The following is a 13705-nucleotide window of genomic DNA, read 5'->3' as shown; positions in this document are numbered from 1 at the left end:
GACCCTTGACGTCCCTTCCAACCCAAGCCATTCTATGATTCTATGAATACAAAGACCAAGTACATAGAAGGCAAATTAACCAACTCTTCTGGCCTGTTTCTGAGCTGGTACCATATTTTCACACATAGTATGTGGCTCTTGGTAAAGAAAGAACTGCGACACATCACAAGCCAGCAGGCAATACCCTGGGAAGTTCACCAGGCACTTATTTTCTCCCTTAACTTCCCCTATTTTTGGTCACTTATCATCCACTTCCCCTACCAAAGCTCCCATCTCATACTCTTCTGATTCTTAGAAACCAGCTACTTCCTAACAAGGCACATGCAAGGTTATCTGCATGAACAGATTTCCCAATGATTATTTTCATACACGGGATTTCAGAAAACAGGTTTCCCTGCTAGGAATTACATATGCAAAAACATGACAATGCAAGGAAGAAAATACGAACAAATCTCATAATCCTCACAGTTACACAAGAAAGGAGAAGGTTGTTATTGTACAGAAAAGACATAAACTTAGTAACATTTCTCCATGTTTTTCCTATCAAACAACGATAATCTGTACTTCCACAGGATTACTTCTTACGTGAAAGAAACAAGGAGTAAAACCAAAGTAATGATATGCTGAGAAGAAAATAAATAGAAAAGTAAGTAACAGATGTTATAAGTCTAGGACCTTTATCTTTAAAACAGTTATTTTTCTATTAAAAAATATAAAAAATTAGAGTAAGATTTTCAATATGAAAGCACCATCAAGCAAAACAGTATCTACATCAAAATAGCTACAGACTTTGTTGTCGTGCCAGAACTCAGTGGGATTCCCTTAATGAAAGTAACTTCACATCATTTAAGAAAAAAACAAAAAAAGAAAGAAAATGCATCTTCAACTACTGACATAAACCCAAAATTCCAAAGTGCAAAGCAAGTGTACACTAGCAGATATGTATGTGATTCCCACCAGAAATCTTACCAGAATGCACTGTGGAAATTCCTGAGAGCAAAGAGGAATAGAAAAGGCACAGTTTGCAATTCTAAAGCAAAATCATGGCACAAGCAACGGCAAATAATACAATACTCCCATTCAAGCACAGAAACATTATAAAACACACAAGAACTCTGGCACAAAACCCTCTGAGTTTTAGAGAAAGAGAAAAAGAATAAACAGTCAAACTACGTACAAAACTTGTCATGAACTCTGACCTCAAGTTCACCATCCAATGTCCAGTGCACTGACAGACTGCAATGATGCCACTGCTTTTTAAGGAATTCATTGAAAACTGAAAATCGTAGAATTCTTAGAGTTGGAAGGGACCTTTAAAGGTCATCTAGTCCAACTCCCTACAGTTAACAGGAACACCTACAGATAGATCAAGTTGCTCAGTACCTGGTCCAGCCTGACCTTGAGTATCTCCAGGGACAGGGCATCCACCACTTCTCTGGGCAACTTGTTCGAGTGCCTCATCACTCTCACTGTAGAAGACTAAAGACTCTCCTCTTTAAGTATGAAACCATTTCCCCTTGTCCTATCACAGCAGAGCCTGTTAATAGTCTGTCCCCTTCTTTCTTTCAGTCCCTGTGCAGATACCAGAAGGCTGCTCTCAGTTCTCCCTGGAGCCTTCTCTTCACGCTGAACAGCCCCAGCACTCCCAGCCAGGAGAAGTGTTCCATCCTTTGGATCATTTTTGTGGCTCTCAAAAGTTCTTTGTTCAACGTTAAAAACTCTGGAAATATTCATGTTCTTATTTCTCGGCCAAAAGAGAAAACGAGACTTAGATGATGCAACTCCCTTAAACTAACACATATATATATGACAAATCATGTTATAAGCAGAATTAGAAAAAGTTTCTGCTGGTAACCTAATACTTCGTACACCTCTCTAGCCTCTTTCTGTACTTTCAGTTATCAAGAACTTTACTCAGAAATCCTTTTTCAAAACAGCAAGTTGTGTACACATTTCAGCATTTGTTTCCACACACTAACAAATTAACAGCTGGGAATCCAAATCCTACTTCAACCATCTCTACCCACATTTTCAAGCCAAACACAAAATACACAGCCAAACATCATGTCTCCTACAAGTGTCATATTCAGATTACATTACCATGTGCAATGTGTTACTCAAACAATACACACATAGTTCACTTTCTTTTCATAAAACAGAAAGCTTTAATAGGCCATTATAGAGCAAACCGTTCATTCTACTTGCTACTTGTGAGCAAAAGGGCTTTTTTCATTTTAAGACATCATAAGCTACTTTTTAGTTGCATAACCAGTTTTGTAGTCACAGTGGAAATGCCAAAGTTTAGTAAACTCACAATGATGAACACTGAGTACTTTTCAGTCAGGCTGGACTGGTAGGGATGACTCAGCTGTCCGCAACACCCATACCACACAGCACTTCCTTCTATAGGTATATAGATGTCAAAGTTGGTTCTTCTGTGCCCTGAATATACGAGTCCCTTTTTCACCAAAACGGCCCTCTCTGTCATTAGCTCCCCCCATATTTATGTTTTACCCATAGTACATTTCCACCAAGAAGCGAGGGGAAAAAAAAAAAAGAAAATCAGCTGACTAATAAACCAAACAATGCAAAGAAAAAAAAAAAAGTAACAGTACAGTTGGGAACTGTCCATGTGCCTACACTGAGCTACTGAGGAAAAATAATGACCATTTTATTTTTATTTACCTCTTTTGACTTGCATCTGATTATTAAGATGATGTTCTGAAGTCTGCCTTACAACTGCACAGTGTTTAAAATGTAAAAGTATTTTCAAACTTCCTTTTTTTATTTCTTGAGTTTTACATGAATGTGAAGAATGAATACTTTTTTTTTGTTTGTTTGTTTGTTTGTTTGTTTTGTGCCATTTCAACTCAATCTGGAGCGTGACTGCTTCGAAGAAGCACTGCAGCACAAGAACCTTTAGTCATTTCTTCACTGGCCTCCAACAGTTCTCATCAAGCACAAGAACAGCACCTTTCACTCTGCTCCATTGCATAGCGACTTACCTAACTACACAGCACGTGTACTGCCAACTGATCAAAGAAACAAATCCAGGAAAGGCCTGTTCAGCTGAAGCAACACTGACAAGCCCAAAAGGGCATTTGTAATAAATACATAATATGATGCAACTCTAAAAGAACTATCAGAGTTAAAATGAATTCCTTTTTGTTTTGGAAAGGAAACTATGCAGTTTGGAATATAATTTGACAAAGTACTCTTCAGTACTGCAAGTATACAGTGAACTCCTTCTGAAAGAAGGAAATCACATGCATGCCCAAACCCCAAAGTTGTCCATCTCTGCTGAATGTTACAAACACATACCTTTTAACTCAGGCTATTGAGAACATATGGTACTTGTTGCTGTATCAAGGTACTATCAGGTTCCCAACCTATTATCATCTCTTGTTGGTTGTACTTCTATCTCATAGTTCAGAAGAATATGTGAAAGTGACATTGACAGAGTGCCCAGACCATATGATCAACTTTCTCTCATACTATGTATAAATCAAAATAAATACAGAAACAATGTGAACACTCTAAAAGAAAACCTGGTACAGGTGTAAATGACTGTCCAAGGAAATGTTATGACAGATCAAAGAGTAACAAAGTTACTGTTTACTTCAAGAGAGACGAATGAAAAAAAAAGGTGGCTGGGTTTAAGTAAAAATATTAATTTACCACATTTCACTAAAACAATATTAGCACAACCTTTTTATTTCAAAATTGCCACTAGCTACTGACCATTTTGTTATGTCACTTGCCTCTTTAACACACAAGCATATTACAGCAAATATTTCTAGAAAATTAATGACACTTTGAATTGAACGTGAAAATTTCTTACTAAAGTAGCGTCATGTAAACTTAGTGAGGAAACTGTGAATGACATTACAATTGACTTATTTTTAGAATTATTTGTAAGAGATATTTCTATTATTTGAGATACGTCCTTCTTAGGAAGGCAAATGAAAAAAGAAAGAGAGTCACTATTATTGGTGGATACAGTAATTCTCGAAACCTTCTGAATTTCAGTAATTCTTTCCCTACTGTTTTAAAAACAGGACATACTGCTCACTACCCATTCCTGTATCTACCATGTTGTGCTGTGCAGTGATGACTCCGTGCCAGAAAAAAAATGTACTTCAGTATGACTGTGGTCAGTAACACATCCAGCTGTTGCCCTATACTTCATAATGCGATCTGCAGATATGGAAGTAATTATTATCTAGCATATCAACCCATGACATAACCAGGACTTTGAAACTGCTCACACAAGTTGTGCTGGTATTTGCAGTTCAAAGTTCAAAGGAGAATAAATAATCCAGAGGACTGCAAAAAAGCACTTCTATAGTCTTGCCACAACACAAAAACCAAGCTATCTGTTAGCCATCCTGTCAATCTACCACCAATTCTTTACAGATCACAGACAAGTTAAGTCCAAGGTTTGCTATAAATCAGTGCACGGAAGGGACAGGAATTAATCTGCATGTAACACACATACTGCACTGATGCACAAACAGTAGCTGAGGTATGACCTCCTAAATAATGAGCACCTTTTCAGACCATGCCTGTGCTTCTTGCATTCAAATAACCTTTCAAGATCTTCCCAACCCTGGTTATTCATTTTTCCATGCTTCAAGCTACCAGAAAGTCAAACCATCATTTTTAGACTGCGGATATTAAAAAAATGTAAACATTAAGAATGAATTTCCTTTTCTTCTCTTGGCAGATATTGTGGCAGTCAATACCAAAAGTCCATCTATAATTAAAGTCAAGATCCTATCAGAACAGCAATGTCGATTGCTTTAAAAATGTATTATTACTATTGGATCCAAGAAACAGAAAAGATTTGATTAGTTAATGATGAAGCATAACTGAAGCCATTATATTAAAATAAGTAAGATTCCCACCTGATATCAAAGGTCCTTCCAGCATGCTGGCTTCTGCAAAATTAGATCTTCAGAAACCTAGATATTATTACAATATATGCCACAAACACATACACCTATCATTCTGCTCTCTTGAAGCAACACACCTTATCATGCCCATAAAGTTACTTCACTGAGCTTTTGAGACATGTAGTAAAGCTTCATCTACTGCACACTGAACATCTGCCAGGCCAACTTGCACACATATGCTCTGGATTGAGGCATAAAGCAATTCTTCCTAAAAGCCAAACACTTTTCCAAACACTTCTGCAAATCTGGACACTGTATATTAATAATGCAAATATATATATATATATATCTCATGTGGCCATATGATTTTTTCACTTTATTGTAGAACAAACTAACAAACTGTAGACTTCCCCATCCGGAGAATAGGACCACCTACCAGCCAGTCAATTTTTGCAAACAGATGTAGAACACATACTAATTGTCTTCCCCCATTTCAAAGGTTTCAATTTGGATTACCCTAAGGGCTTTTCCACATTTCAGCTCATCAAACAGTAAGGGAGGAGAAGAAAGGGACACTGCGCTTGGATCACTTTGGGAGTACACATCAGCTATTAAACCTACCAGGATCAATAAGCCTTCTCCCCTCACGCACTGTAGGAGCATCAGGATCTTCTGCATAGAATCCCTTATAGAGGGAAAGCAGATCTCAAATTGTAGTTCCAATAAAATAGCACAAAGAGGAATTCAGGCTAAGGAAGTACATGCCAAGCACTAGGCCAACACCAAACTGTAAAACTGCTTTGTTTTATTCTGTTTTCGTTTTTTTTTTCCCTCCATGCTAACAAGCATGATAAAACTGATCAAGATCTTCCAGTGTTTGATCACAAATGACCCACCAGAACATCAAAATAGCAGAAAAGAAATAGCAGCAGTGAATAACAGCAGATTGGGAAATTCAGTCAAAAATTTCCTATGGGGAACAGAGAAGAAAAAAAAAAGATACATACAAAAAAATAAAAAGACTGTATACTTAGAACTTTGAAACAAATGACAAGATAAGTGTAACATCTTCACTGCTATTCTTTTTGCCCCCAAGTTTTTGCCAAAGGTATAGTTCAACATGTATGTCCATTAGACAGATCTAGTTTGTAAGAAAACTGGTACAACTAAAATATCCTGCCATACCATACTCACTGCATATGCAATGTTACCCTTATAGTATACGAACACTGTGTGCTTGCATTAATGGAATTGTCTGCAAGACAGTTGTCTATGCACAACATCAGCAAGAAATTCCTTTTGCTTGGCATGACAGAACACCAAAAACAAGCAGTTTAAATCACACTGGGAACAACAAGAACCCCAAACATTGCATCTACAGCATGTACAGAGAAGTGTTAAATTTCACAACTGTTGTATGTTTGGGAACTTTTTTTAGTTCTTTCTAATAATGTTGTGTGGCATAAATCTTAAGCTTAGACCTGAGGTTCTAGACCTGTTCTACCTTTCAAGAAGACTTTTGATATGTCTGTTGACAACAGTGAGGTAGTACATTATCTTGCTCTGGCTCCTTATTTTAATCTGCTTTGTAAAATACCCTTGAGAAGAGGATATCTGTAAATAAACTACCACAAACATGAAGGAGCCGGTTGTGGTACTTTTCACTGAATTCATTACAGTATCATAGTATTAAATAGATGCCATACTCAGTGATGAAAATGGAATATCCAGTAGAAAATTGAATATCCATAGAAAATCGAAAACATGAAAGTGCAAAGGTGTTAAAAAAACACAAAACAGTAAGTTTTACACACCAGGTAAAAAAAAAACACTGAAAAAACTAAGAGCAAAGAAATTTCATAAATTAATAAAACAAATAACCACACGGAAAGCAAGCCTTATAATTAACCTCTGACTCCTACAAAGGATTCCACTTTTAACTTCACTTTTCCACATAAGTTGCACAAATGAGCACAGTTACAATAAGTTACACACACGCAAGTGCATCTGCAATAAAAACAGCCATTTGACATGTGGAAACTAAGGAAACACTTTAAAACTGAGAAGCTAGAATCCAAGAATTGTTATATGAAATCTGTTTCTGTTTCTAGAACTACTTGTTCTTCAGAGAATTCTGGAAAGATCTGAAAAATGAACTTATATTGTCATTCCACATCAAGAAGCCATGCCAATTGTTCAGGCTTAACCTTTCCCCTCCCCTCCCCACTTTCCTAATCCACTTGCTTCCATCACAGTGACAACTGCAGAGCTGTCCATTGCATCACACAGTGATCAAATTGAGGAATAAAACCAACTGGGAAACAAGATGGTAAAAACTGGGGCACAAGAAATAGTATTTTTCAGTCAGATCATTTCTCTGATCTGTTCTGCTGTGCAGCTGCATAAACAGCTGGACTAGAAAAACAAGTAGGATGACACAGGGATACAGTATTTACTGAAGAAATCACTTGGCTCAAGAATTTGACTTCTAAGTTAATTATTTTCATTCAGATTGAAAGAGGTAGCTATAAATTTTGTTCAACACAGTAAGAGAAAAGTTCTTAGTGTACCAGATGAGCAAACACAGGAAGGAATACAGCTGAAGCCGTTGCCCCCCTAGAGTAGAACAGTAGTGCACGTTAGAACCATCAACACCACGATGTTCACAGGAAAAAATCTTAGTGAAAATGTAGTGAAGTATGAACTGTTTACTGTAAGCATTACTCACATACATATATACTGATAAGCACAGATACAGTTGCGCAGCTGGCTTCATTTACCTCACTGTACTATAAAAAGAAATTATATTCATAACATGTAGTGACAAACAGAAAACAATTTTCATCCTTTTCCCCATCTCGCGATGTTTCCTTCCTATGTGGTGATGAGAATGAGATGGACTAGAAATTCAGCTGTGGAATTCCCCACTAATAATAATTTACTCCCAGAACACTGGACTTAACCTGACATCAATTCCTTGCTTTTGTTCATCACACAAGAGCTTGTTTGACATGAAGGGGAGGAAGAAAAGAAATAAGTGAAAGGGAAGCTGCATTACAGCCGTGTTACCTTCTGTCAGCTCTACGTGTTTCTCAGTCAATTGCTTAAGCTCTGTTGTCCGCAATTGGCAAAGCAGAATAAAAACCTCAAACCTCAATAGCTTATGAAACTATCATCACAGACAATGAAATGAAGGATATCTGTAGATTGGACACAGAGTCAGTGCAGTCACTGAAAAAACAGTTTCACATTTTGCACTGCATTTTTAAAACAAATGTATCTGTATTTCTAGGAACCTGTCTAATTGCCTCCTCGCTTAGACTGATACACACAAAACCACAACATTCATTTCTCAGGATATGCTTAAATAATTTCAAAATGCTTGTGCAACCTAAACAGCACTCTCTTTAAACTTCTGACTTTTCTTCCATTCCATTCACACTGCTCACTAAATATCAAACGTGCTCAGTCACATTCCTGTTTGTCAAAACACACCAGTTAATCAAAATACAAGCATAAATTTTTAACCAGTTCCCAACAGAGAAAAATCACCCTGCTTGTAGTTAATGCCTCCCTTATACAATTCACGGACTGCAGTCACTGAATATATTATTAAAAATCCCCCTCCCAAATCATTTCCATTTAATTCTCTACCACATCACAGCTCCCCTTTACTTCAGCACGCTTGTGCTTATCACTCCAGTCTCATTGTAAAAGCTCAGACTCTAAAAGCAGTTAACTAATACACTGTGATTCTTCCTCGTACACTTACGAGAAAGTTCTTATTATTTTCAGATTTCATTATTTTTAACTGGTTAAATGAACCAGTAAACATGTGAAACAGTGAACAAGTGAACAGTGAACATGTAAAAAACAGAAATAGATCAAATTTTACCTACCTTGAAAATACCAACCCAGTCTTTTTGATGAGGATGGATAAATTGGGTCAGAGTGTAGTGACATTCAAGGTGTGTGTTCGGAAGATAACTTTTTGCCACATTTTGAAAAATCACATGTGCAAAATTGGAAGTCTGTAAAGCGTTAGCTGAAGATGGAACTTCTTGAAAGGATGACATGATTGATCTGCAACAAAATTGTAGAAGCTGTTACTTCAATATAGTGAAGAACTATGTTAGAAAATAATCCATTTGAAAAATACCAGACAGACAAAATAAACAATTCACTCCTCTAGTCTGACAACAGACAGCCACAGTCCAAGCCCACCAAAACGCATTGCCTCAGCTTCACTCCAAAACAATCACTTCTCAGAACGAAAAAAGGCAGTCATCCCAGTGATAAAACCAAGATGGAGAGAAAGCACCACTTAAGTGAATACCCCCACTGCTATAACACAGATACTGAGTACCAGAAAGAAGGAAATACAAGCGGTGGGAAAATGAGGTAGAGTTCTGACTTAATTAAATGCCATTAGCGATTCTGGATGCTTCAGGGAAACCTGTACTTCTCAGTATTTTTTTGACAGCATTTTCATAAATAAAATTTTGTTCCCCACTCAGTAAAAGTAAGAAAGCTTCATTTTAAGACATTTTAACAAAGAAGAAAGTTTATCTAAACAGCTTTTTTTTTTTCCCCTATCTTCTTCAAAAGATTTCTCCTCTATTCTGATGTCAGCAGCCTGGGAGCACGCTTTGCTGTACCCACTTTAAACTCAGATATCCCTGAGTCCTGCACATTACCAACAACAACGGACTGAACTGACGGCGCAGTCATTCAAGTCTGCGTGCAGTTGGACGGATTAGCACTAATTCAGTCGGATTGCAAAAGCTTTCCATCAGCCTTTCCCTTCACCACCTCATTCTGCATACGTTGTGCTAAAAATTACAGCACCACAAGATGCTTCAAAAGTAGACCATAATGGTCTATCTCTTCGAATTATTAAAAGATATAAAGCCACAACTTCTACTAACCTAAAAGAAACAGAACGGCTTTAGTATCTGAAGCTAAGCAATGAAATGAAACAAACTGTGTCAATTTTCATCACCCGTAAGTGCCTTGGTAAGAGAACCACTAGAATATAATTTTTTTTAAATAGATTTCCTTAAAAATTAGGAAGTTTATTCTAAGAATGTGCTACAAAGTAGAAACGACTTCTGCAGGCTCCTCTGGCTTGCAGCCCGAGGCTCTCCCGTATCCAGGCCTGCACAGGCCGCCCGGACTAGCCGGATGACCGTCGCCCGGCACCGAACGCGCGGCTCTGGGGCGCAGATCCCCGTACAGCCGGCGGTACGGCAGCGGCTGCCGGGTGCGCGCCTACCTCGCGGCGATAGAAAGGAGGAAGAGAAGCAAGAAGAGCTACGTCTGGGCTTCGCTAGCGGCGTGACAAGCGATTCTCACGGGAGACGGCCAGTCAGGCGAGACGGACGGGATGAGGAAAAGCCCGTCGGGCAGGAAAGGCAGAGGCCAGGCCGGTTCCACCCTCAAACCTCCAGTCGCGGCCGCGGCCCTGGCCCTACCTGTCCTCGCCGGCCACCCCTCAGCAGCGCTCGCTCAGCAGCCGGCCCGCGCCCGGGGATAAGGAGCCCCGCTGCCCCCCGCCCGCGGCACGGCCTCTTCCTGCCCCGGCCCATGGCACCCGTCGGGGGGGGGGCCGCCCGGTGGCGCAGCGCCGCCGCCCGCCGCCTCACGTCTCTGCCCGCCCCAGCGGGTGGTGGGGGCCGGCGGGAAAAGGGATGCCGAGCCTGCCCGCTCCCCACGGCCGCGCGAGGCAGCGCCCCTTACCTAGGCAGGCGCGGAGGACGCCGGGGACATCAACATGGGGCCTCCACCATCAGCGCCGCGCAGCCCCGCCCGCTCGCGTCACTTCCAGCACCGGCCGTGCCCGCGGGAGGCGGGGAGCGCCGCTCCGACTGGGCAGAGCGCAGCGCAGACGCTTGAGCTCGCGTCACCCGAGCTCCTGTTTCGCAAGCTGCTGCTATTAAGCTCCCGGCCTATGCCTGTCTCTGAGCCAGCAAGGAGTGAGATAAAAGAGGGACCTCCTTTCAGGTAGAAGACACAAGAAGTATGTGTGCAAGATTTTTTTTTCCTTAAGACAGAGGAATTTGTGTAGTGATAAACAAAATTGGTGCAATAACCAGTCATACATACTTCTGAGGAGGTGGGGAGAACTATTCTGTCTTATCTCTACCTTCCATTTCTTCTCACTACTCTTTGCACGTCATGGTGGGATAAAGGGTTGTCTAAGAGTCACAAGACACCGTTCTGCTGTGGGCTCTGACTTTGAAAGAACTTCAGTTTCACAGTCAGTATCTGAGAAGTATAAACAGTGATGAGACAAATAGTTTTGTTTTCACTATCATTATGATGCTACTTTGTGGAAAATACTGGGAGTTTTGAAATTAAGATTTTTGTGCTCAGTTCATAATATTCAGTCAAGAGAACTAGTTATGATTTAGTCATATTTCTATATTAAATTATTACTTATATTGCTAAATGTCTAGGTAGGAGTTAAAGCAAACTGTATATGTTTGTGATTCATACAATGTGTAAAGGGCAAATAAGTAAAGAATAATCTTCTCTTTCCTTGTACTTAAATTCACTTTTTTTGGGGGGGGGGGAGGGGGGGGCAAATGCACTTAACGCTAACCACCAAATCTAGAAATGTTTTTTCAATTATTTAAATTAAGAACACTTCTTACTGAAATAAATCTGATTTAACAAGCATCGTCACTGATGTATTTATATTGTAAGTTTAGATAGCAGTTTTATCCCTCTACATAGTTACGGTGCAGAACCTTTTCTCATTTTCTTATTGCCACTTAGAGAATGAAAGTACACTGACAAAGCTGTGCTCCATCATCCCAGTATCAACAATTAACATGCTTTTACTGCTACAAAGAAAGATTTCAACCACAGAATTTGCAATTGGAATTGGTGAAATTTGCACTTAGTAGAATCACAGAATTATGGAGTGCTTGGGGCTGGAACAGACCTCTGGAGTCTTTAAATTCATCTGTGTAATATAAATCTTTTGAGAAACTAGCTCTTGGGTATAGTATATTATTTTTTCTATTATTGTTTATATTATCTGCATTGTATTTAATATTGTAACATAAAAAAATGATAGTGTTTCTGGTGAATGTCTTGTCATGTGAGATTCTAATACGCTAATTCAATTAGAAAAGCTTGTTATGGGTTTGGTGGCAGTAATCCTGTCTTTGGTCTGACTCCCACCTTTCTAGCTGCACTGACTTCAAGAACACAGGAAAGTGTTTTTGTTGAAGCAGTATTTTATAATAGATTTGACATGTATACCAGAATTTTACTCTTAAGCATGTAGAATCATTACTTAGCCAATGTTTAATTTTATGTTTGTTGTTTTAAGTAAGAAATCAAGCATCTTTCTGACACAGTTCTCCCTATCTGTATTATGGAATCAGAACCACAGAGATTGGAAGAGGCCTAAAGCAGCTCTAAATGAGAGCACTTAGGGCCTAGCCTACCTATGTTCTGAATGTCAGCGAGGATTGAGATTCCAGCATCACTTAGAGGACCTAAGTGCTCTGATGCTCAACAACACTAATTGTAAAAAAAGTTTCTTGATACCAGGTCAGAATCCCTTGTGTTTCCGTTTCGTCCCTTGCCTCTTCTTTCACTGCACACCTAAATAAGGTAAAAATATATGTGAATGCAGTAACTGGACCTGAGCAATACTAAATTCTGAAGGATTTGGAAATAGAGACCAAGATGTAAAAATCCCTCTGTTTTGTAGTTATAGAGAGACTTCCTCTGCTAAGTATGATACCTGCACAATTCCCTCTTCAGGCATAAGATGAATGAGGAATAAAAACTCCAAGCAGTAACTAACCAGGATTGCCATGGGAAGCATAGGGCATGCTACAGACTCTTGGAAAAGTGTTACAAGCTTAGAAATCATTTACTGTTTTCATAATGACACTGTCTTTTTACACTTGTGAGCTCCATTAGCAAATTACTGGTTTGAAATTAAAAATGCATCCCTATCACATGTGTTTAACCTTGGCTACATTTGAACTTGTATTCAGATTAAGAGCCCAATGTATTTCTGTTTACTGTTGGTACTACGGCTGGAATCAAAGCCATGATGTTTTGAATCCAGATCTGTATTATTCCCCTGAGAGCCATCTTTGCTTTGAATGAGTGACAGAAAAATTGTGTATTTCTAGTTTTTATGACCAGAGAAAGGTACTTTATGTTGTGGATATTCAATCTATTGGCATGACAAGTTGATATTGATGAAGTGTGGTAAGGAAATGCTTAGGTTCTAATGATTTGATTTCATTTTGCTTCAACTCCTATTTAAACACTCCCAACTTTTAAGAGTATGGGCCATGTGAGATGTAAAATATATAGATCGATGTCACTAATCGGAAGCTCTTCCTGGTCACGTTGTAAAGCACACTTAATCAACTTCTTTAAGATCATGTTACAGAAAGCTATTAACTATACTCTTAAAGCAGTTAAATAGTTATAAATAATGTTTTATATTTCAGCTGACAACACTGATTGCCCAGCGTTTAAGGAAATCTAATCACAGAGCATACAGACTTTGCCTTCCAGTAAGATGGTGTGGCAAAACTTTGGAACATATTAGCAATCACACTGTTGCTAACATTTCCTATTAAGGAGAAAGTTTCTCTGTGTATATTTTGGATTTCTTTTCCAACAGTTAATTGCAGGTGATGAAAAAAAGCTATTCAAAAGCTGCCAAGATTTTTAGATCTGTATGAGTGAGATTGATGAAATTTGTGGCTTTTCCCAAAAGAGTGTAGGTGAGAGCAGACATGTAAATTTTGCATGTGTGTGCATGTACG

General features: G+C 39.0%; 1 protein-coding gene across 3 annotated transcripts in view; it reads right to left on the bottom strand.

Moving 5' to 3' along the window:
• The window catches only part of TAX1BP1 (Tax1 binding protein 1), a 51119-nt gene extending 40360 nt beyond the window's left edge, over window positions 1–10759 (bottom strand). For all 3 annotated transcript variants that reach the window (XM_048950717.1, XM_048950720.1, XM_048950718.1), the window contains exons 1-2: window positions 10635–10759; window positions 8795–8978 (exon numbers count right to left, since the gene is read on the bottom strand). In XM_048950717.1, coding sequence (XP_048806674.1) covers window positions 8795–8971 — 177 coding nt within the window. In that variant the 5' untranslated portion in view covers window positions 8972–8978; window positions 10635–10759. The remainder of the gene's footprint in view (window positions 1–8794; window positions 8979–10634) is intronic.
• Between the last annotated feature and the right edge of the window lie 2946 nt (window positions 10760–13705).

The sequence above is a fragment of the Lagopus muta genome, chromosome 7, assembly GCF_023343835.1.
Source record: "Lagopus muta isolate bLagMut1 chromosome 7, bLagMut1 primary, whole genome shotgun sequence".
NCBI lineage: Eukaryota > Metazoa > Chordata > Aves > Galliformes > Phasianidae > Lagopus > Lagopus muta.
The sequence above is the reverse complement of the archived record's forward strand: the minus strand, read 5'-3'. Positions and strand labels throughout refer to the sequence as shown.